Consider the following 22,699-nt stretch of genomic DNA (forward strand, 5'->3'; position numbering starts at 1 on the left):
ACCAAACGTAGCAATTCAGTTCATCATCTTTCATTGCAAACTGAGTATCAATGAAGGCCAAGTGGCTGAAGGGTTCATTTTTCTTACTTATTTCCCTTTTGTATGCATTCTGTCTAGTATTTCTAACATATTGGTTTGAATCTATTCAAATATGCAGTGTCTGTAGAACTCAGTCTGGAAAAGGTCCACATTCATTTATAAAACACCCCAGAAGAGTGTGCTTCAGAATATAATCCCACAATAAAATGGAATTATGTGGGAGGACTGGTAGAGGTTTATAAAATCTGTCACACAAGGTGTTGAAGAAACCATGCAACATAGTTTAGTCAGCTGTCAAAATTGTCAAAACACAAAATTCTTTGTGAATGGCAGAAACACTAAAAACATTTAAACATTATAAACAACAAAACTCTTAAAAATGCTAATCTACATCAATCGGTGTCAATGACAAATCTTCAGTCTGCTAGCTTCCATCCATGCAAATATTGGATTATGTTCATGAGCAGGCAAGATGCCGTGATGTTTTATTACTTTATTCCTGATGCCAATTATACCATTCCCCTGTCTTTCCACTGAATATAGCCAATACATCACAGCTTAGGAACAAAATCCAGAAATCTCATTGCTGTATAGTTCAGCCACTCAATGGAAACTTGCTGAACCATCCTCACTGAGTCATACTACAGTGCTGGTCGAAGTAACCATTAAGTCCCCGTTCATATATTTGACATCAAATATTTGATGATGCAAAACCTTGATAGTCAAGTTTAGTGGTTCTGTTAATGTGAGAAAATCAATAAGTTAAACAGCAAAACTGCAGATTCATAGATGAGAAATCATGAAATAAAAAAGCAAATACAACATTAGTGTCTGGTATCCTACCATCTTATTTGTAGCACTCAGAGGCAGAATGCTGAGAAGCACAGATCAACATCATCTGGTTTCTATATTTATGTCAGGATACTTGGCTCATCCTGTGTGTAATGAGAGAGGAAGATACCCCTGTGTATATATTGTTTTTTTTTGCATTGAAAGCATGAACCTATTTATAGAGAATTAAATCTTTCTACCCTCATCATTTCTTTAATTTATTTTGAACTAAAGCAATGCAGACTTTTATGTGGAATTAATTTTGGAATCTCTTTCAGTTAAGTGATTAACCCTTTCAAGATTTTTTTTCCCGGAACATAGTACAGGCAACACAATTTTACAGGAGTACATCAACCAATGTAAGCAAGATCAATAGTATACAAAGGCAGTGCATCTAATATACTTTGATTGCCATTTAGTTGTAGAATTTGACCAAGGTGTAAGCACATGGATTATTGAGTCAAGTAGCAGGGTGGATGAAAATTGGTTGTCAATCAAAGGAACACAAAGAAAAGGCTAAGCAAAGAATGGTTGCTGCTGTGAATGGTGTAAAGGTATTCCCCAGGAGTCAGTCCTAGAAGCAAAGCTGTCCGTAATTTATATGAATAATTTGAGCTCATGAACCCTAAATCTAATTTCAAAATGTATATGCACAGCAAGCTAGAGGTGTGGGTAGGGGACACATTTATTACAAAGGATCAGTTTGACAACATACAAGAACATTTTGCCGTTCTAGTGAAACACGTATCTAATAGATGGACAACAGTGAATGAACATAACATTTACTAGCAGCACAGGGATGACATTGGTAAAGGAATTTCAATATGGATACAAAAATAATTTCTGGTAAGTAAGTGAGACATTAGAGCCATGGAGTTGTACAGCATGAAAACAGGCACTTCAGTTCAGCTGGTCCATACCAACCAAGATTTCTACTGGTGCTAGTACCGTCTGCTCTGCATTCGGCTCATGTCCCTCTAAACCTTTCATGTATCTCTTCCAATGTCATTGTTATTGTAACTGTACATTCATCTATCACTTCTTCTTACAGCTCATTCCACATACCCACCACCTTTGTCCCTGTGATCCCTGAACATCTTATCCCTCTCACCTTCCACATATTTCCTCTAGATCCTGTCAAAATCTAGGTAATCTTCTTCACTGTCCATTGTACCATCATATTTGGTGTCATCTGCAAACTTGCTAACCATTCCAACTAAATTCTCATCCAAGTTGTTTATATAGATGATGAACAACAATGAACCCAGCAGTGATACCTGTAGTGCACAGGTCTCCAGTCTGGAAGAACAACCTTTCAACAACACCCCTGACTCCTACTACCAACCAATTTTTAATCCAATTGGCAAAGTCATTCTGGAGGTACCATGTCAAAGTCCATTAAACAAAGTCTACCAACCTGCCCTTGTCAATCATTTTGGTACCTCTTCAAAAAAAAATCTAATAAATTTCTGAGACATAATTTCCCAAGTACAAAACAATGCTGACTATCTTCAATCAGTCCTCTCCTATCTCTCAGAATCCCCGCCAGTAATTTTCTCAACACTGATATTGGGCACAGTGATCTGTAGTTCCCTGGCTTGTCTTCGCAGATCATCTTAAATAAAGATAAATCATTAGTGACCTTTCAGTTTTTTTGTATCTCACCTGTGGCTAAGAAAGATCCAACAAATTTACTGGGGTCTACAGCAATTTCTTCCTTGGCTTCCCACAATGTCTTTGGATACACAGTCAGGATATGGGACTTCAAGACCGTCAGAATCTTCTGTTTTGTAATGTGGAGATGTTTCAAGTCATCAGTATTCACTTCCCTGAATTCCCAAGCTTCCATTTCCTTTTCCACTGTGAATAGAGACAAAAAATATTAATTTATCATGTTACCCATCTCCTTTAACTCAATGCATAGATGACAATATTTGATCTTTAAGAAGATCTATTGTAGAGTCATAGAGCACTGCAATACTGAAACAGACCCTTCAGCTCATCTCGTCTGTTCCAAACTATTATTCTCCTTAGTCCCATCAACCTGCACCTGGACTATAGCGCTCTCTCTCTGGTTATCCTTTTACTCTTGATATAATTAAATTCTCTTAGGATCCTCCTTTACCTTATCTGGTAAAGTTATCTGACATTCTATTTTTTCCTCTTCATTTCCTCATTTTATGTAGTCTTACATGTCTTATACTCTTAAAAGGGCATGCTTGATCTCAACAACCCATTCCTGACCAATGCCTCCTTTTCATGACCTGAGCTTCAACATTATCCAACGTTCCCCAATGTTGCCAGCTCTGCCTTTCACTCTACCAAGAACAGGCTGGCTCTGAACTTTTCCTGTGTAACTTCTTGAAAGCTTCTACTTGCTAGATACCCCTTTACCTGTAAACAACCCCTTTCAAAGAGGTGACATTTCACCTGTGAGCTATCTATTGGATCTAGTGCTCCCAGTGTGGCCTCCTGTATATCTGCGAGACACAGCATAGATTGGAAGACCGCTTTGCCAAACTCCTATGCTCCATCCACCAGAAAAGTAGGATCTCCCAGTGGCCACCCATTTTAATTCCTCTTCCCATTCCCATTCTGGCATTCAGTCCAAGGCCTCCTCTACTGTCACAATGAGGCCACACTCAGACTGAAGGAGCAACACCTTATATTCTCTTTGGGTAGCCACCAATCTAATGGCATAAACATTGATTTCTTCTGGTATTGCTCCCCCCCACCTTCTCTTTCTCACCTTACCTGCTCATCACCTCTCTCTGGTGTTCCTCTCCCTTTCCTTTCCTCCATGGCCCTCTGTCATCTTCTCTCAGATTCCCCCTTCTCCAACCCTCTACCTCTTTCACCAATTGACTTCCCAGCTCTTTACTTCACCCCTCCCCCTCCTAGTTTCACCTGTCACCTATCACCTACTACCTTGAATTTTGTCCTCTCCTCATGAAGGGTCTCGGCCCAAAACATTGACTGCTTACTCTTTTCCACAGATGCTGCCTGGCCTGCTGAGTTCCTCCAGCATTCTGTAGGCGTTGCTTGGATTTCCAGCATCTGCAGATTTTCTTTTGTTTGTGATTGGACTCTTTCAATGAACTTTTTCAAGTTCCTCCTAATGTCATCAAAATTATCCTTGCAACACACACAAAATGCTGGAGGAATTTAGCAGGCCAGGCAGCATCTATGGAAAAAATACAATCGACGCTTTGGGCCAAAACTAATTATTCTTGCCCCAATTTAGCACTCTAATTAGTGGGCCAGTTCTATCTTTCTCCATAGCTACTGTAAAACTAATAGAATTATAGTCACTGGTCTTGAAGTGCTCACCCAATCACACAAGATCAACACTGCTGATACAGCATGAGGTTTAAAAAAAGCTCCAGCACTTTCAGCTGTTTTCAGGAGCCAATAAAAAGAAGGGAGATGTAAGCTGTTCATCCATAGCTCGTGCACTGAGAATGGGTCTGGAGGTAGTGCCATCTCCATCAGCACAGGTGCACCATAAGGCTGTGTGCTTAACCCCCTGCTCTACTCACATTACACTTATGACTGTGAGGCTAAGCAGAACTCCAGTGCCATAATGAAGTTTGATGATGACATCACTGTAGCAGTCCAAATCAAAGGTGGTGATGAATCACCCCTAAGTTGCAGGAGGAAGGTACCTGGGTGACTGTGGGGAGAGGGAAAGTGAATAGGCATCCAATGCAGAGTACCCCTATGGCCTTTCTCCTCAATAGAAAGTATACCATGTTGGATACGGTTGTGGGGGGGGTGGGGGGTAGGGGAGATGGAAACGACCATGTTGGGAGACCACAGTGACCAGGTCTCTGACACTGAGTCAAGCTCTGTAGCTCAAAGTGAAGAGGGCAGAAGGGGAATGCAGTAGCGATTGGAGATTCCATAATTAGAGGAGTAGAAAGCAGATTCTGTGGACATGAAAGAGACTCCTGGATGGTATCTTGCCTCCTTCGTGTCAGGGTCAGGAATGCCTCAGATCAGGTTCACAGCATTCTGAAGGAAGAGGGAAGTCGTGTTACATCTAGGTACCAGCGACAGAGATAGGAAAAGAGAGGAGGCCCTGAAGAGAAAATACAGGGAGTTAGGCAGAAAGCTGGAAAGCAGGATCTCCAGGGTTCTAATCCAGCATGTGCCACGTTCCAGTGAGGGCAAGAATAGAGTGACTGGCAGATGAATTGGTGCAGGGGGGCAGATTTGGGATTTCTTCTGGGTCTGGATTTCTTGGTATGATCTGTACAAAATAGACAGGTTATACCTGAACCTGACTGCGACCAATATCCTTGCAGGCAGGTTTGTTAATACTATGGGGGTGGGTTTAAAGTAATTTGTGTGATAGGGCTCAGGATGGAAAAATTGGTATAAAACTAGATGCAGTGTGTAGTGAGATTGTGAGGAAAGACAGGCAGCAGATGATAGGGCAGTCAGTGGGATGAGCTAAAATGTAACAGGTGCCCAAAATCAAAAAGTGTGATGAAAACAGGACTGAAAGAGGTCTGAACACATGCAGTTAGAGGTTGGCAGGTATGATGTTTTTGGCATCTCCGAATCATTGCTGGAAAAGGATTATTGTTGAGAGTTTAACATCCGAGGATACAATTATATCAAAAGGACAGGCAGGTAGGCAGAGGGTTTGTGGCAGCTCTGTTAGTAAAAAAACTAAATAAATTCTAAGAAAGAGGTGATATATGATCTGAAGATGTAGAATCCATGGGGTAGAGTTAAGAAACTGCAAGAGTAAAAAGACCCTGATGGGAGTTATACACAGACCTTCAAACAGTAGCCATGATGTACAAATTACAACGGGAAATAGATAAGGCATGTAAAAAGGGCAATGTTGCGATAATCATAGGGGACTTTAACAGGCATATAGATTGGGAAAATCAGGTAGGTGCTGGATCCCAAGAGAGGGAATTTGAAGAATACCTACAAGATGGCTTTTTAGAGTAGCTTGTTTTTGAGCCCAGGGGAACAGCAATTCTAGTTTGGATGTAATGCAATGGCCCAGATTTGATTAGGGAACTAAAGGTAAAGGAACCCTTAGGAGACAGTGATCAGAATATGATGGAATTCATCCTCCTGTTTGAGAAAGAGAAGCTAAAATTGCAGTTACTAGTTTTACAGTGGAGTATAGTGTATTACAGAGGCAAGGGAAGATATAGCAGTCGTGGCTGACAAGCAGAGTCAGAGAGGGCATAATACTAAAAGAGGGGGTATATAATCTAGCAAAAATTAGGGGAAAGGTAGAGCATTGGGAAGCTTTTTAAAACCAACAGAAGGCAACTAAAAAGTCATAAAGAGAGAAAAGATGAAATATGAAAGTAAGATAACCAATAATATAAAGAAGGATACAAAAAGTTTTTTCAGATATATAAGGAGTAAAAGAGAAACAAGAGTGGTTATCGGATCATTGGAAAATTAAGCTGAAGAGGACACTAGCAGAGTGACAGAAATGCAAGAGAGACAGGAGACAGGAGTGAGTGTCATTGCTATAATGAAGGAGAAGGCGCTTGGGAAGCTGAAAAGTCTGAAGGTATATAAATCCCCCAGGTGCACTACACCTCAGGTTTTTGAAAGAGGTAGCTGAAGAGATTGTGGATGCATTAGTAATAATCTCTCAGGAGTCACTGGATTCTGAAATAGCTTCAGAGGACTGTAAAATTGCAAATATCACTCCACACTTTTGGAAGGGAGGTAGGCAGAAGAAAGAAAATTATAGGCCAGTTAGCCTGACTTCATTGGTTGGAAAGGTGTTGGAGTCTACTAGGACAGATGAAGTTTTGGGGTACTTGGAGGCCTATGACAAAATAGGCCAACATCAGAATAGTTTCCTTAAGTGAAAATCTTACCTGACAAATATACTGAAATTCTTTGGGGAAATAACAGTCAGGATAGACAAAAAAGAGTCACTGGATGTCATTTGAATTTTCAGAAGGTCTTTGACAAGGTGCTGTATGTGAGGCTGCTTAACAAAGTAAGAGCCCATGGTGCTATAGGAAATGTACTAACATGGATAGAAGATTAGTTGTCTGGCAGAAAGCAAATAGCAGGAGTAAAGAGAACCTTTTCTGGTTGTCTGCCGGTGACTAGTGGTGTGCAGCAGGGGTCAGTGTTGGGACTGCTTCTTTTCATATTATGTCAATGACTTGGATGAAGGAATTGATGGCCTTGTGGCCAAGTTTGTGGATGATAGAAAGATAAGCGGAGGGGCAGGTAGTGTTGAGGAAGCAGGAAGTTCACATAAAGAATTAGACAGACTGGAGGAATGGGAGATGGAATATAATATAGTGAAGTGCACGGAAATGCACTTCAGTGGTAGGAATAAAGGCGCGGACTATTTTCTAAAGGGGAAGAAAATTCAAAAATCTGAGGCGCCGAGGGACCTGGGAGTTCCAATGCATGATTCCCTAAAGGTTAACTTGCAAGTTGAGTCAGTGGTAAGGAAGGAAAATGCACTGTTGGCATTCATTTCGAGAAGACTAGGATATAAATGCAAGGATGTGATTCTAAGGCTTTATAAGGCATTGTTCAGCCTGCAATTGGAATATTGTGAGCAGTTTTGGGCCCCTTATCCAAGAAAGGATGTGTTGGCATTGGAGAGGATCCAGGGGAGATTAAACAGAATGGATTTCAATTACCTTCCCAACACAACTTGGAAGAGCAACAGTTCATATTACGCCAGAATAGCCTTCAGTCCAATCACATGAATATTGATTTTTCCAGTTTCTGGCAGCTCCCATTCCATCCCCATTATCTTTCTGATCCTCCAGTTTTATTTCTGTCCCCATTTCTTACCCCCCCCCCAATCATTCCTTACCCACCTTCATTTTCTTTCCAGTCCTGGCACCATCGACTCACTTCACATACAGATTTACTCCACCCTTACCCCTCCATCTGCAATTATTCACTTTTCCCTGAAGGTTCCTGTTTTCATCTCCATTAATTATCCAAATTCAACACTGGTAGCACTGTGTGTTCCTGTTTATCTTTCAACAGCAGCTGTCTTCGATCTTCAGTTTCCTATCCCTGCTCCCCCCCCCCCCGCTTACTCCATGTGTATTTTAGAAATAGTTTCCTCTTTCTCTGTCTGCTTCCACGTGTCATTCACCTGCCAGAGTCTTCCAGCACCACCTTTGCTCACCTCCTCTGCTTGGCACTATCTGCTGTCAGTCTGCCAGTCACCTTAGCAGCCTTCTTGCTAATCTCCTTCCCCTCCCAGTGCTGGCCATCTCAGTGCAGGGCTTTGACCTGATATATTGACAATTCCTTTCATCTCACAGATGCTGCATCACCCACTGAGATCCTCCAGCACATTATTTGTTGCTCCATATTCCAGTATCTGTAGTCTCTTGTGTCTTCAGACCTTTGTCTGGCCTCTTTCCCCAGTATGGGTTTGAGTACTTCCCACTTTCTGGTAGGGTTAACAACAAACTGCATGAGAAAAATTTCCTGGACACCCTCAGCAAATTCTGCCACTCCAAACGCATAGCACTATGGCAAACCCAGCCATGGGGAAACTAATGTTTTTAACCCAGCTATAATATCCCTGCCACATTTACGTATCCATACTCTAATTTCCTCTGCCTTACCTGCTAGATTTCCTTCATTAAAATAACTGTAATTTAGTCTATTAGATTTTCCTTGCTCCCCATTCTGCACTGCCTGTCTTGGCTTCTGAATTTGCTTGCTTTCACTTCTAAAACTGCCTTAGCTTTTTCTCCGGTGACACTACTACTTTGAGCTTCAGAGGGCGACACTAAACCCTCCCCCCAAATGTGCCAGACTAAGTTCAACCCTCCTTACTAGCTCCTGCAAATTTCCCCACCAGGATATTGGTCCTGCCCATTCAGGTACAACTCATCTCCCCTGTAAAGGTTAGCTTTGCTTTAGGAATTTTCCTGCATTTTGAAAGCCGAAGAATAAATAGCTGGAAAAGCAAACAGACCTAGAGCTACAGAAACACATATGACTCAAATTGGTGTGTAGGTAATTTAAAAAATAATAGCGTTCAGACAAAGCACTGAAGTTCACTTTTAAAATGATAAAATTTAAAAACAGGCCAGTTCTGTTGAGAAACTTTGCCAGATCATTTTGGAGAATATTCACAGCTTTGGAATTCATTCCACAAAGAGGAAACCAAGACAAAAGGAAAATGCAGAAAAATAAATAATAATTGTATGAAAATAAAATGTGCTGAAAATGGTAATCAGAACAGACAGCATCTGTTGAGAGAAACAATGTTTCTCAGGTGAAATGAAACATTAACATCAGTTGTGATGACATTGGGTACTGTGGGCCAACAGATTGCGCTCTATAGACAGTGCTGTTTACTTGCAAAGTTGGCCTTTTAACTTCAGAATCCAATTTATATTAAGAACTGAAGACTAGTTCTTGGTTATAATAAGAACCTGAGCAAAGAATATTGGTTGGGAGTTTAACTTACTCAAAAATGACACTTATATCCCTGGAAGTGTCAGCTGCTGTGTTAAAAAGCTGAACATGGCAAAAATAGTCCTCCTAGACTGTGGACAGTGAATATCCATCACATAGCCTAAGCATTAATCCTACAAAAGGTAGTGGACTCAGCCCAGTACATGATGGGTAAAACCCTGTCAACCTCTGAGCACATCTACATGAAGTGTTGCCATAAAAAAAGCAGCATCCATCATCAAAAATTCTCACCACCCAGCCCATGCTCTTTCCTCACTGCTGCCATAAGGTACAGATTCCTCAGGACTTGCACCACTGGAGTCAAGAACAGTTACTACGCCTCAACCATCAAGCTCTTCAACAAAAAGGGACAACTACACTCATTTAAGGACTCCTTTATTTTGTTATATCATGCTTGTTATTTATTGCTATTTGTTTATTATCTGTATTTACATAGTCTGTTTATAGTTTATAGATCTGGTTTACAGTTACTGTTCTATAAATTTGCTAAGTATGCCCGCAGAAAATGAACCTCAGGGTTGTACGTGGTGACATGTATGTACTCCGATAATAACCTTTACTTTGAACTTTGAACTTAACTCTCCTTTCCTACATTTTGAGGCAGTCATTTCAGATTACCAGCATCTTCAGTTTTCTGCTTTTCATTTACTAATAAATTACTGGAATTAGCAGGCAGGGCACCGTTACACAGAGTGAGGTCTTAGGAGCAACCTGATAGAACCTCTTAGAAAGAGGGCTTGATAAAATAGATGCAAAGAATATGTTTCTACATGGGAAGAACCAAAACCAGACTTCAAAATACAGGTTTCCCCCGCCATCCAAAGGTAAAGCGTTCCTATGAAACGGTTTGTAAGCTGAAATGTCGTAAAGCGAAGAAGCAATTACCATTTATTTATATGGGAAAATTTTGTGAGCATTTGCAGACCCAAAAATAACCTACCAAATCATGCCAAATAACACATAAAACCTAAAATAACAGTAACACATAGTAAAAGCAGGAATGACATGATAAATACACAGCCTATATAAAGTAGAAATACTTTTCCACAATCATTACTACACTGCTCTCCGAAGTGAAAATCTCATGCAAGTGCCATTGGCAGAAAATCTCACGCAAGCGCTGTTGGCAAAAACACAGCGCAAGTGCTCTCCAGTAACCTTTAAGCTATGAAGCTGCCAAATCATACCAAATAACACGTAAAAATACACAGTCCATATAAAGTAGAAATAATGTATGTACAGTGTAGTATCACTTACTGGAATTGGGACAGCGCCGAACACACTGATGATGGTGTGTTAGACTGAGTCATTGCAAGTTGGCTGGTGCACTGGCCCCCACCCTCCAGGCCGCCGAGCGATACATTGTCGCGAGGCACGCAGGGGTCCAGCGGCAGCCGGGAGGCATCTAGCACATCTTTAAGAAAAAAAGCCGAAATAAACATGCTAATTAATTAGGTGCGGCCCGGCATGTAATTGTCAGCCCAGATCAGTGCCGATTGCACCGCCTTTGATCTGGGCCGACATTTACGTGTGGGGTGGCACCTAATTAATTAGAATGTCTATTTTGGCTTTTTTCTTAAAGATGTGCTGTGTGCCTCCCGGCTACTGTTGCATTCTCCACAAATCGGTACAGTATCTGCCTGCGGCCCAGGTGTTGGGGTGATGGGACACTGGGGTGTCATCTCGTCATCTGTTTCCATTAGAGCAGGCAGCTCATCTTCTCCTATGACTGCCCGCCTCGATGTTGAAGGTTGAGGTTCGTCGTCTGCTGTGGCTGATATGGAAGGCTTGCTTGACTGCTGAGCCTCACGCATTTTTCTATCATACGGTTCTTTGTAAGGACTCAAACCATTTTGCAAATATCCCCTAAACCTACGTACCCATTCAAAACTAAAGTCGTCCTTTATCACTGAGGCGAAAATCTCACATAGTTGCTTCACGTTCGCTACTGCATTCAGTTTCGATTGTTATCCTTTCCTCTTCCAATTGCATCAGCTCTTCACCTATCAGTTCTTGGTCATGAGATGCCAAAACCTCTTCAACATCATCTTTGTCAGCTTCCACAAGCCAAACTCACTTAGTCCTTACTTCGTTCACCATGATCGAAGCGCTTAATTATGTCTAGTTTTACGCTAAGTGTAACACCCCTATGAGCTCTTTTAGGCTTTTCCGACACCATAAAACTCATCTTGCAAACGGCTGCTCACAGGCACGTGTTAAAGCAATGCCGTTCCGAATCCGGAGAGAGTAACTGCTCGGGGCGTGTGGTGCACTGCCTTTTATTGTGCGCTGATTTTTTTTGTAACAGTGAAAACACCTTCTGAAAGTGAAAACAGGGTACTAATGTAGGTTTTTCGTAACAGTGAGGTTTCGTAAAGCCAATGTTTGAAAAGCGGGGGACACCTGTACATGATAATCATTAATAAATTAGTACAGAATTCAGGATAAATGTCCTTTCTAGTTAGAACGTGGAATTCACAATTATGAGGAAGATTTGATGCAAGTGGCATGGTTGTACTCAGGGAGAAGAGATTGACAAGCGAATTAGGAAGTTAGAGGATACTAAAGATGTTGCAAAATGAGAGACAATGTGTGTGGGGCATGAACTCAAGCATGTGGCTTTATGAGCTAATGGAATTTCTCTATCCTGTGTATTTTATATAACATTATGTAACTTAGTAATACATACTTCTTCATTTTTAATTGCATTTTCAGAAAACGATAGTTGGCACCAGTCCGACAGAAGCAACCATGGCAAGACTTCTCATACATACCTTCATGTTAATGGTGGCATTTACTTTGGTAAGTAAAACAATGCCAAGCTAGCTTTACTCCTTTCTGTACTCATCCTGTTTATTCTCATAACTTCTGCTTCACCCTGGGAAGTCTGCACCTTGTTCACACTTTGTAGTTTACTTCCCAACACCCAACACTCTCTGCTTCACCCAGGGAATGATTACTGCTACAAGTTCTACTGATGTACGAAGGGATCATTGAGTCCAGGTTCACAGCTCCCTGAAAGTGACTGCATACATTCTGTGAGTGACTAAGAAGGCATTTGGCATGCTTGCCTTTATTAGTCAAGGTACTAAGTTGGAAGATCAGGAAATTATGTTGCAGAATTATAAAACCTTGAGTAGTCCACAAATGAAGTTTCTGCAATAAATTCTGGTTACCCCATGAAGGGAAGGATGTGGAGATTCTGGAGAGGTAGCAGCAAGGTTTAGCAGGATGCAGCCTAGATGTGCTAGAGGGCGAGGCTGGACAGACTTGGGTTGTTTTCTCTGGACTGGCGGAAACTGAGGGGAGACCAGATAGAAATTTACGTTTATGAGCCACCTGGAGTGAACAGCCGGTATCTTTCTCCCAGGATCAAAATATCTAACACTGAAGAGCATGCATTTATGGGTGTAGCAAAAATATTTAAAAATTTGCTCTTTGTTCTTTTCTGATTCAGCAGCAAAAGGTATCCATAAACAAGGCACAGTACTTGTGTTAAATATTATAAGAAAACATTTTATTATAGTTATATAAAGAATAAACATAGAAAGGAAGAAAATGATTAATAAAGTAGTAAAAGAGACAGAATAATACTCATCAAGCAATCACCCAGCCACTCTACACAATATACTGTTGGAGTGAACTGCAGGTACCCAACAGCTTTTTCTTGTTTTATTTACTTATATAGTATATCTCTAATCTCTCTCTCCCTCTCTCTCTCTCTCTGTCTCTCTTTCATCCTTGTCTCTATCTCCAACTCTTAGCACTAGTTGCCACGCAGCCTAAGAAAAGATCCTCATTTGCACAAAGAAATTGCCCCTTCAAGATCCCTTCAAAAACTTAACATAAATTTTACCCCAATACTTTTCCTTTAGTCCCAGTCCCTAGTGGTACCAGACTGTACCTTCTAATCTCCTGTGACCTTTGGCCTGGACACAGTTTAGAAACAGAGGTAACAGGTCTGTAATGAAGAAAACATCCTTATCAATGTCTAATCTCAAGATGCACGTCTCCAGTCTATACACAGGTGCATACTATAGATTAGTTCTCAAATCATGGCTGTGGTCTGGTTTCCTTGTATTTTTTTCAAAACATCCTCACATCCCAGACTAACACAATTTTGTCTCACAAGCTTCCATTTGATGTTACACATTTTAACATACAGTATACTCAGGAGGAGTCAAACTTACCTCCTTCCTTACACAGAAGTAAGTGAAAAGGAGAAGTGTGGGGCTGTTTTGATTTTGCATACAGAGTATAGAGTGCCTGGAATGCTCTGCTGGTGTGATAGTGGAGGCAAATATAACTAAGGCACTGAAGAAGTTCTTTGACAGACACATGAATATGCGCACTATAGAGGGATATGGTCTTGTGTTGGGAGAAGGGATTAGTTTCATTGGCATTTAACTACTAGATGAATTAGTTTGGCACAATATCGCGGATCGAAGGACTTGTCCTATGTTCCATTATTCTTTGGTTAATTACCCCTTCCCACTGTCTATTCCTGCTCATAGTTCAGCTTACAATCTACTAGACCATCACCCTTTCAAGTCAGTGTCACGCCGACTCTACTTCCCCCTTTTAGGTCAGCTTGAAATGGTCCGCACCCGGTTTGCCAGATGCACTCTTCGTTGTCCTACCAGCAACACATTTCTTTGCTGTTTTCTTCATCTCTGCCCTACGTGAATCACTTTCGTTTAGCTCCACCTTCTCAGCCTGTTCATACTACAGCCTGCCTAATCCAATGACTTGAGGAACACACACAAAATGCTGGAGGAACTCAGCAGGCCAGGCAGCATCTACAGAAAAGAGTAAACAGTCGACATTTTGGGCCGAGACCCTTCTTCAGGACTTGATTCACTTGTACCTCTTTACATTACCAGGCCTGCTTTTAGTTGTTCCCGTGCTCTGTCCATCTCTGCTGCTGGTTCACCCTATGTGGTCCACTTGGCCACTGCCGACTGAAGTCTGCGTGAGCTGCTCTTCCTTACAGGTCAGCTTGAGCTGCACTGTGGGACCTGATCATGGTTATATTGAATGTTCATAGTTTAACCTTAGACAAGTCAGACAGGCTTCAAAATTAACAAATATTAAGCCTCATGAATTAAGTCAATATAGTTATTATTAATAACTCATTACAAACTGCAATAGTTTTCAGTACTCTCATTGACAAGGGAAGTGTCAGGTTACAGATGAAGCTGACTTTCAAACACATTGGGTTTTACCAGTTATGGATTGGGCTAAGAGATAACTGAACATTTGTTGTATGACCCTGATTCAGTTCATAGCACACTTGCCTCTAAAATCAGAAGGCTGAAGAAAAACCATTAAAAAAATAAACCCGGCTAGATTCCAAAGAAGGAAACAACTGTTTAATCCATAGATGCCTCAAATTGGTGGTATTAATTTTTCACTGGAAAATTGCTAACACTTTTGATCATACTATCTCCCCAGTGAGGTCTGAGTTTACACCTATAAGGAATAATGAGCTGTCTTTTAAAACGAGCTGTGTGTGTTTACACTGTGTGTCTACTTGTACCACAATAACACACGTGATAAACATTCCCCGCTGGAGAAGAAAATAGAATACCAAATATATATTCTGCTTTGATTAAGCAAGTTATTCTCCTCCTTCTCACCAACAAACCTTAGGACGCTGGTATGAAAGGAAGAAAAAGAACATGAAATATATAACTGCTTCTCCTAGAATAAACAATCAAATATAAAAACAAGTATTTTCAATATTGTGTAAATTCAGATTTAATATTATTTGCAATATCCACTTCTCAAGCTTTTGTATTAAGATAATATTAAATACATTTCTGAAAGCTAGTGTGCTCATCAGCTAATGGCCAGTATTGTCTCCTTATACTTCCACAACAGATGAAGTAAACAGCCCGATGAGATTAGGTCCTAAAAATCACCATTAGCACAGTTCCTCTGGGTCAATATATGATTCCAGTTGACTTTATTGCTGCTTATTTACTTCAGTATTGCTGATTTCAGTATAAGGAATAAAATCATTTGTTAAAATGCCTACTAACTAAGGGAAGGAATGAAAGAGAAATAATGCAAAGAAGACCATCATTTCATTATTTATTAAATAAATATTTAATGATAACATACTGTAAATATAGTGAGGCAATAGCAACTGGGAATTCCTCAGTGTGCACAGCTGATGGTCATAAACTTTTCTTTACTAATTAGATGCCGAGAAAAGAAGCAATGGCAAGTGGAATTCCTCACCACTCTGACAACTTCAGTTAGTGAGTGAACTGGATAAGAGCATTGTTGGTGCTGGAAACTGTGTTTTGGTGTGGCATGACAATACTACTTCTCCTGAACAGAAGTTCTAAACTCACACAAAGAATGGTGATGGCACTCAGTGAGCTAGGCAGTATCTATGGAGGGAAATTTGCAGTGGACATTCTGTGCTGAGCTCCTTCATCGGGATTAGAAACAGAGGAGGCAGAAGCCAGAATAAGAGGGTGTGTGGGGGGGGGGAAGGGTGAGGGAGAGGGGGAGTCCAAGCTGGCAGATGGTAGGTGAGGCCAAGTGAGGGGAACATGGGGGGAGGGTGTGAAATAAGAAATTAGGAAGTGATAGGTGGGAGAGGTAAAGGGCTGAAGAAGAAAGCATCTGATAGAGGAGGATAGTTTACCATGGAATAAGTGGATGGAGGAGGGGAACCAGAGGGAGACGATGGGCAGAGGAATGGAAGAGAAGGGGCGAGAGAGCCAGGCGAATGACAAAGAAACAAATGGGTAGATGGGGGGTGAGGAACAGAGTGGAGTGGGTACTGGAAGTTATGAAATTGTTGTTCTTGCTATCAGGTTGGAGACTACCAAGACAGAATATGAAGTATTGCACCCCCAACCTGAATTTGGCCTTATTGTGACAGTAGAGGAGGCAGTGGGAATGGAAATGGAATTCAAATGGGTGGTCACTGAGTGCAACATCTCTGTTTCTGAGGGAAAGGGAGTTGTATCAATGGAATAGCTGTCAGGTATCAGGTAATCAGACTTTAAGGACTTGTTAATGAATACCAGCTGATGGAATTTTGCTGGGTTTCAAGATATGGAGTGAAAATGAAAAGCTTGAGGAAGTATGTAGAGGGTTGAAGTGGCATCTGGAGTGGTGAGGTGTTGGATGAAGTGGAGGGACAGAGACAGTGGTGGTGATCAGATCTGAACCTGAGGGGAAGGGAGAGGGGGAAGGTGGTCATAGAATCAGGCCTTTTGGCCCATCAACTATGAAACACTCAGACACTATAATCCCGTTTTATTCTCCCCATAGCCACTTAACCTCACCCCAGACGCTACCACTCACTCACACTTTAGGACAATCTATAGTGGCCAATTACATTATCAAAACATCTGTCTTTGATATGTGGGAGGAATCTCGAGCACGCAGTGGAAACCCACACAGGCTGCGGAAGGTGTTGAAAAGGTGGTGGTGATCAGGATTGAGCCTGAGTCATTGGAGTTTTGAGGTAGCAATGGCAGCATTGTGCTATGTTGTGTTGTTACGCCACTGAGATCAAATCTTTGAGGACAGTTGCTTTGGCATCATGACATTGTTATACTATCGTGGGCGGGATACTGGGGGTCAACCTCTGGAGTCAGGGTACAGGGTATAAAATGCTGTACTGGTAGGGTCAAGGCATGTAGCATAATGTCATTGATGTTCAGGTCACTGAGGGCCACAGGGCTGAATATCAGGGTATCACGACATAAGGAATTATTAGTTAGGGCAGGAAACGTTCAGGTGTCAAAGACCAGGATTTCAAGAATTGGGGACACTGCTTAATGGTGAAGGAAAAATTACTGGTGCCTCAGTGGCAGTGAGGGAAGTGTTCAGTAATACATGGATATTGTGAATGGCACAAATAGCCAAATTGCTTGTCAACTCACCAAACAATGGAATGATGTGACATACACAGTATTTTTTTACCAAAACTGCAGACACACTGACTTCCAGTGTTAGATTTCATTTGCTGTCAACTGAAGTGAGCTGCTTAGTTCTATGCTTCAAATAATTAGACTGGTAGCCATCCATAACAATCATACAAAATGCAGATAAGATAATTACCAGTTAATCAACAAATTGAGAACAGGAAATTGAGACTTGGGTTAATATTTTATTGCAATGTCAACAATAATTAAGAATTCCTGTTGCCACATGTGACTGATTCCAATTGCTATTTGTAGAAGTGGTTTCTTACTTTCTTAGTTTGCATCATTTAAAAGTGAATGATGTTTCTTTCACTCCTGTGGTTCAATGGTTCAATTTAATATCAAAGAATGTATACAGTATACAACCTGAAATCCTTACTCTTCACAGACATCCAGAATGAACGATAGAAACATCAGAACCCCAAAGCCCCCTCCCCACCCACCCACAAACAGCAGAACAGATCCTGACCCGGATCTGGGGCGTACCCTCCAAATATCTGGACCTACATCTCGGTTTCTTTTGCACTGCCTTACTTCCCATTTTTCTATTTTCTATTTATAATTTATAATTTAAATTTTTAATATTTACTATCGATTTGTAATCCAGGGAGCAGGAAGCGCAGAATCAAATATTCCTATGATGACTGTACGTTCTAGGATCAATTGTTTGGTGACAATAAAGTATAAAGTATAAAAGCAACAACACTCCTCTGCCCTTCTCCACCGCGCAAGCAATAGCAAAGCCCTGAAGAGACCTTGAACTAGAGTCCATCAAAAACTACAGTCCATCCCAACACTTTGGTATCTCAGACAGGCTCTCTCTCACTAGCGAGGGAGAGAGAGCCCACTTCTGCAACAACGAGGGTAGGAGACCAGCAGCTCGCTGTTCTGATTTTACAATCATCTGTATTGCTTCTCCAAGTCTTCTGACTTGAGGACCAACAGACTCTCACTCACTATCAAAAAGAGAGAGAGAGAGGATCGTGATGTTACGACAACATCAAGGCACATTGCACATGCAACCGTCGATAATGTCTACATTTGCATTTTCATAAGCTTCTGGCTTGAATTATGAAAGTCCTTTTGTGTAACATCATCTGGCAGCAGAAACTTGTTACAATTTTTATTTAGGACAGGCAATATATTGTTCAAGTTTCAGAAATCTGCACTTGGCATGACTTCATATAGTAGAAGACAACATTTGGATAAGTAATTTGTTGTTTTCAAAGAGTTATTTAGTTAGCCTTACTTGCCTGCTCGTTCTTCACATCCCTGCACCACTTTTTCTCCATTAACTTTTTATCAATATGAAGTGATAGAACTGTTGCAGCACAGATAGGGGTTATTTAACCACACTCACTCCAACCATTCTCATTCTGTAGCATTTTCCATCTAGGCCTATATATATTTCCTAATTCCTTTTACTCAGCAGTGTTTTCCAGATCATTGGTGCTTGCTGCTTGGAAAAGCTTTTCCTCAAATCAATTTTGCCTATTTTGTCAATCACTTTCAATCTGAGACTTCCAGTTCTTGACCCCTCTTCCACTGGAGGCAGTTTCTCTTTTCTTGCTTTGTCTAGCTCTTTCAGACTGAAACACTTAAAAGTTCAAAGTTCAAAGTAATTATATCATTAAGTGACACAGCGTATATGTCACCATATACTTCCCTGAGATTAATTTTCTTGTGGGTATTCATAGTAAATAGAAAGAAACACAATAGAATCAATGAAAAACCATATACCGCAGATGGACAAACAGCCAATGTGCAAAAGATGAAAACAAAACTACAAATACAGAAAGAAAAGAAGAAAATAAATTTAAAAAATGAGCAATAACAATCAAGGATACGATTTGTAGATTCCTTAAAAGTGAGTCCATAGGTCATGGAATCAGTTCAGTGTTGAGGTGAGTGAAGTTATCCCATATGGTTCAAGAGCCTGATAATGGTTGATGGGTAATAAGTGTTCATGGATGTGGTGGTGTGGGATTTGAGGTTTCTGTACCTCCCTTCTGATGGTAGCAGTGAGAAGAAAGCATGGTCTGGATGGTGGGGGTCATTGATGATTGACACTACCTTCCTGTGACAGCGCTCCTTGTAAATGTGCTCAATAGTGGGAGGGATTAACCTGTGATTGACTGGGCTGTATCCACTACTGTTTGTAGTTTCTTTTTCCATTCAAGGGAATTGGTATTCCCATAACAGCCCATGATCAAATCACCTCTCAATTTCCTAGTTTCTTCAGGAAATCCACAAAACTGAAGCCATCTATACTTCAGTAAATCTTACAGTAAATCTCTTTGCACCCTCTCTATTGTTTTTTATCCTTCCTAAAACATAGTATCCAAGAGGTCATAATGCTCCAGATGAATTTGGAAAAGTGGTTATAGATGTTGTTTCTCCTGCCTCATGCATCCAATTATGAAATCTCCTTGTCCAAGGAGATTTCATAATTGTCTACCTTGTCTACCAGTACTGCTGTCTTCAAACCAGAATGACAAAATTACAGATCTGCGCACCACAGTTCTGGGGAGACGTTAGATTGTGTAGTGGGAGGAAGAATTCAAAAGAAGTGAGCGGGGGCAGTTGGGACATTCTTAGAAACGGTCATGGTCCGGTCCGTGAAGTCCGCATTCTGGTTCACGGTCCGGTCCGTGGACTCAGGACTCCAGGTCTTCCAGCTGTCCCTCGTTTGGTTGAGTTAATCATGGGCACCTGATTCCCATCTTGGGGCTTGGAATATAAGTGGCCTTGGGGTCAAGTGTGGGTGGCTGGTTTGTCTTGTCAGTCCCCCTTGGAGCAACCTGCTGATGGAAGGCTAGTGAAACCATTTGTGATCTCTAGGCCTGGTTGGAGGACCACTGCTTCATGGAGCCTTGTTGCCATTCGTTGGAGCAGTCATCGTGGTATGGCTTTGGCTGTTTCTGTAGCCAGCCAAGGTTGCTGGCTGCCCCGAGACTCAGAGCCACCCTGGATTGAGCTCCTTTCCTGCTCTTGCCTCTGTTGGGTAAGCCAGGCTGATTGCCGTTACCCTGCAGTTGGTTCTGTCCCTTCCTGTCCCTTGGCTCCATTGGATAAGCCAGGCTGATTGCTGTTACCTATGGTTGGTTCTGTCCCTTCCTGTCCCTTGCCTCTGTCAGGTAAGCCAGGCCATAGGCTGTTTGCCGTTACCCTGCGGTTGGGTCAGTCCCTTCCTGTCCTTGCCTCCGCGTCCTGCCCAGGAGTTCAGCGCCCTGTCCAAGAGAAGCTCCAAGAACCCCAGCCTCAAAGATCCCACTGTCAAGCTCCAAGAACCCCAGACTGCAGCCCCAAGCCTCTTGACTCTGGCCATGTCCTGCCCTGTAGTCATGTCTTGTCCTTGTCTGATTCTGGGGCCCGAGCCTGAGGCAAGATCCAGGTTCTGGGTACTTGTCCAGTCTCTGTGCACTCTGCTTCTAGTGCATAGTTCTGTGTCTGGGTTCCCCGTCTTGTCTATGCCCTGGCCCAAGTCTGCGTTCTTGTCCCTGCTCCTTGTCTGTATCCTGTCACGTCCCTACTCCAGTCGATTCCTGTTCCTTGTACTTCAGTGTCTTTGTCTCGCATTTGGGTCCGTTCCCAGCACCCCATAGTTCGCAAGGAGATGTTGGATTGTACATAATTATGCACTTGTCAAGGGCCAATAAAAATAAGTTAGGTTTAAGTGCAGTGGCCATTGTGGGAGTGGGCCAATGTTAGAATGGGGAGTTCAGGCTTTTCGTCATAGAGCCCAGGACTCTTTATCAGGACTGGAAAGGAAGGGGAAAGGAACCAGAATAAGAAGGTGGGGAAGGGGAAGCTGATAGTTGATAGGTGAAACTAGGCAAAGAGGAAGGTGGTGGAGTAGGTGGGGGAGGAGTGATGAAATGTAATTTTTATAATTTTCCTGTCCTTTGACATTAATCCTGTATCTTTCTGGAGATTAGATCCAGTGTCTCTCAGTAGACTAGGATGGAATGATATCCTGATATGGTAATATCTATAATTACACTTAGACATAATAGCTCCACTTTTTCAACTTTCATCCTGTCCTGTATCTTAATTACTTGACTTTGGCAACATGTTCTTCATCAGCAAAATCAGATGAAATGTAAAGATGTTATGTTGGTTGTCAGAATAACTTTAATACTACTCCTTTGCCCCACTTCTATGTTTTTATGCTGATCATTCTATATTCAGCCAGCTTCTTGATTGTACTATCAGTTCATTCCCTATCATATTTTCCTCCTATTTCATCTTGCTGTCCATCTCTTGATCATTCAACAGAAAGCTTTGGCTTTAGTTCTCCCAGTGAGAGATATTCAATCTCTTAAAGCAATATCCTTTGTTTAGATTCAGTTTTGACAGCCAGTTTTTAATTTTGGCAATGCGTATTTTCAACACATTGGTTCAGTTTCAATAAATAATTTTACCTTGGATTGCTCTTTATCCTTTTCTATTGTTTATATAAACCCACCCAGTGATGTTTGCTCTCTTTAATCCATCTTTCTTCAGAGCTATTTACAGTAATGCCCTATTCTGCAATGGAACAGAATTATGCTGAATGAGAAGGTTGTCTGTAATATATTCAAAGTATTTCCCCCTTTTGCCCTGTACATTACTTAGGCATTTGGATAATCATCATAGATGATTTATCCAAAATTACAAATGTGCAAGTCTTTGTGTCTTTTTAAAACTTCTATGAAAATTTTCTTCCACTGAAATCACAGACATCTGCTTTTAAAGTCCAATTAAAAAAGCATAAACTAGGGTGCCAAGTATGATATATATAACAGTGGTCCCCAAACAGTGGGCTGGTACTGGGCCGCGAGGAAACGATATGAATCAACTGGATCTCTCCTCATTCCCTGACACATACTGTTGAACTTGAATGCACGCGAGGTCGTTACCCACACGAGGACATCAGTCGGTCATTAACCTACAACTACTGAGTAAAGAAACAAACGTCGCTTGAGAATTTCTTTGGAAGAGATGGTAGGGGACATAAAAGGCCTAACAGAGATGATAACGCAGAGACAGCTGAGGCCGAGACTGCAAAAAAAGAAAGCTTCCTTCGACAGAGCCGTACGTAAAATATAGCTTTATTGCGAGTGGTGACTGGCACGCTTCAAGCCCCCTGTGTGTGATATGTGGAGACAAGCTGTCTAATGAGGCAATGAAGCCTTAAATCTGCTTCGGCACCTTGATTCCAAGCACCCTGCACTAAAGACAAACCCACTGGGTTTTTTGAGCGGAAAAAATGTGAGCAAGCGAGACAGAAGCAAGTGCTGAGAGCCACCACCTCCACAAATGCTGCTGCTCTGAGAGCGTCGTACTTAGTGGCTAGCCGTGTTGCTGAGGCTAAGAAGCCTTTCACTGTTGGTGAAGAATTGATTCTGCCTGCTGCCAAGGAC

At 41.5% G+C, this 22,699-nt stretch overlaps 1 protein-coding gene across 4 annotated transcripts in view; it reads left to right on the plus strand.

Moving 5' to 3' along the window:
- The window catches only part of calcr (calcitonin receptor), a 277,766-nt gene that overhangs the window by 114,601 nt on the left and 140,466 nt on the right, over positions 1–22,699 (plus strand). For all 4 annotated transcript variants that reach the window (XM_063042335.1, XM_063042333.1, XM_063042336.1 and 1 more), the window contains exon 2: positions 12,055–12,141. In XM_063042335.1, coding sequence (XP_062898405.1) covers positions 12,091–12,141 — 51 coding nt within the window. In that variant the 5' untranslated portion in view covers positions 12,055–12,090. The remainder of the gene's footprint in view (positions 1–12,054; positions 12,142–22,699) is intronic.

Source organism: Mobula hypostoma, chromosome 3, assembly GCF_963921235.1.
Source record: "Mobula hypostoma chromosome 3, sMobHyp1.1, whole genome shotgun sequence".
In the NCBI taxonomy this organism is placed as follows: domain Eukaryota; kingdom Metazoa; phylum Chordata; class Chondrichthyes; order Myliobatiformes; family Myliobatidae; genus Mobula; species Mobula hypostoma.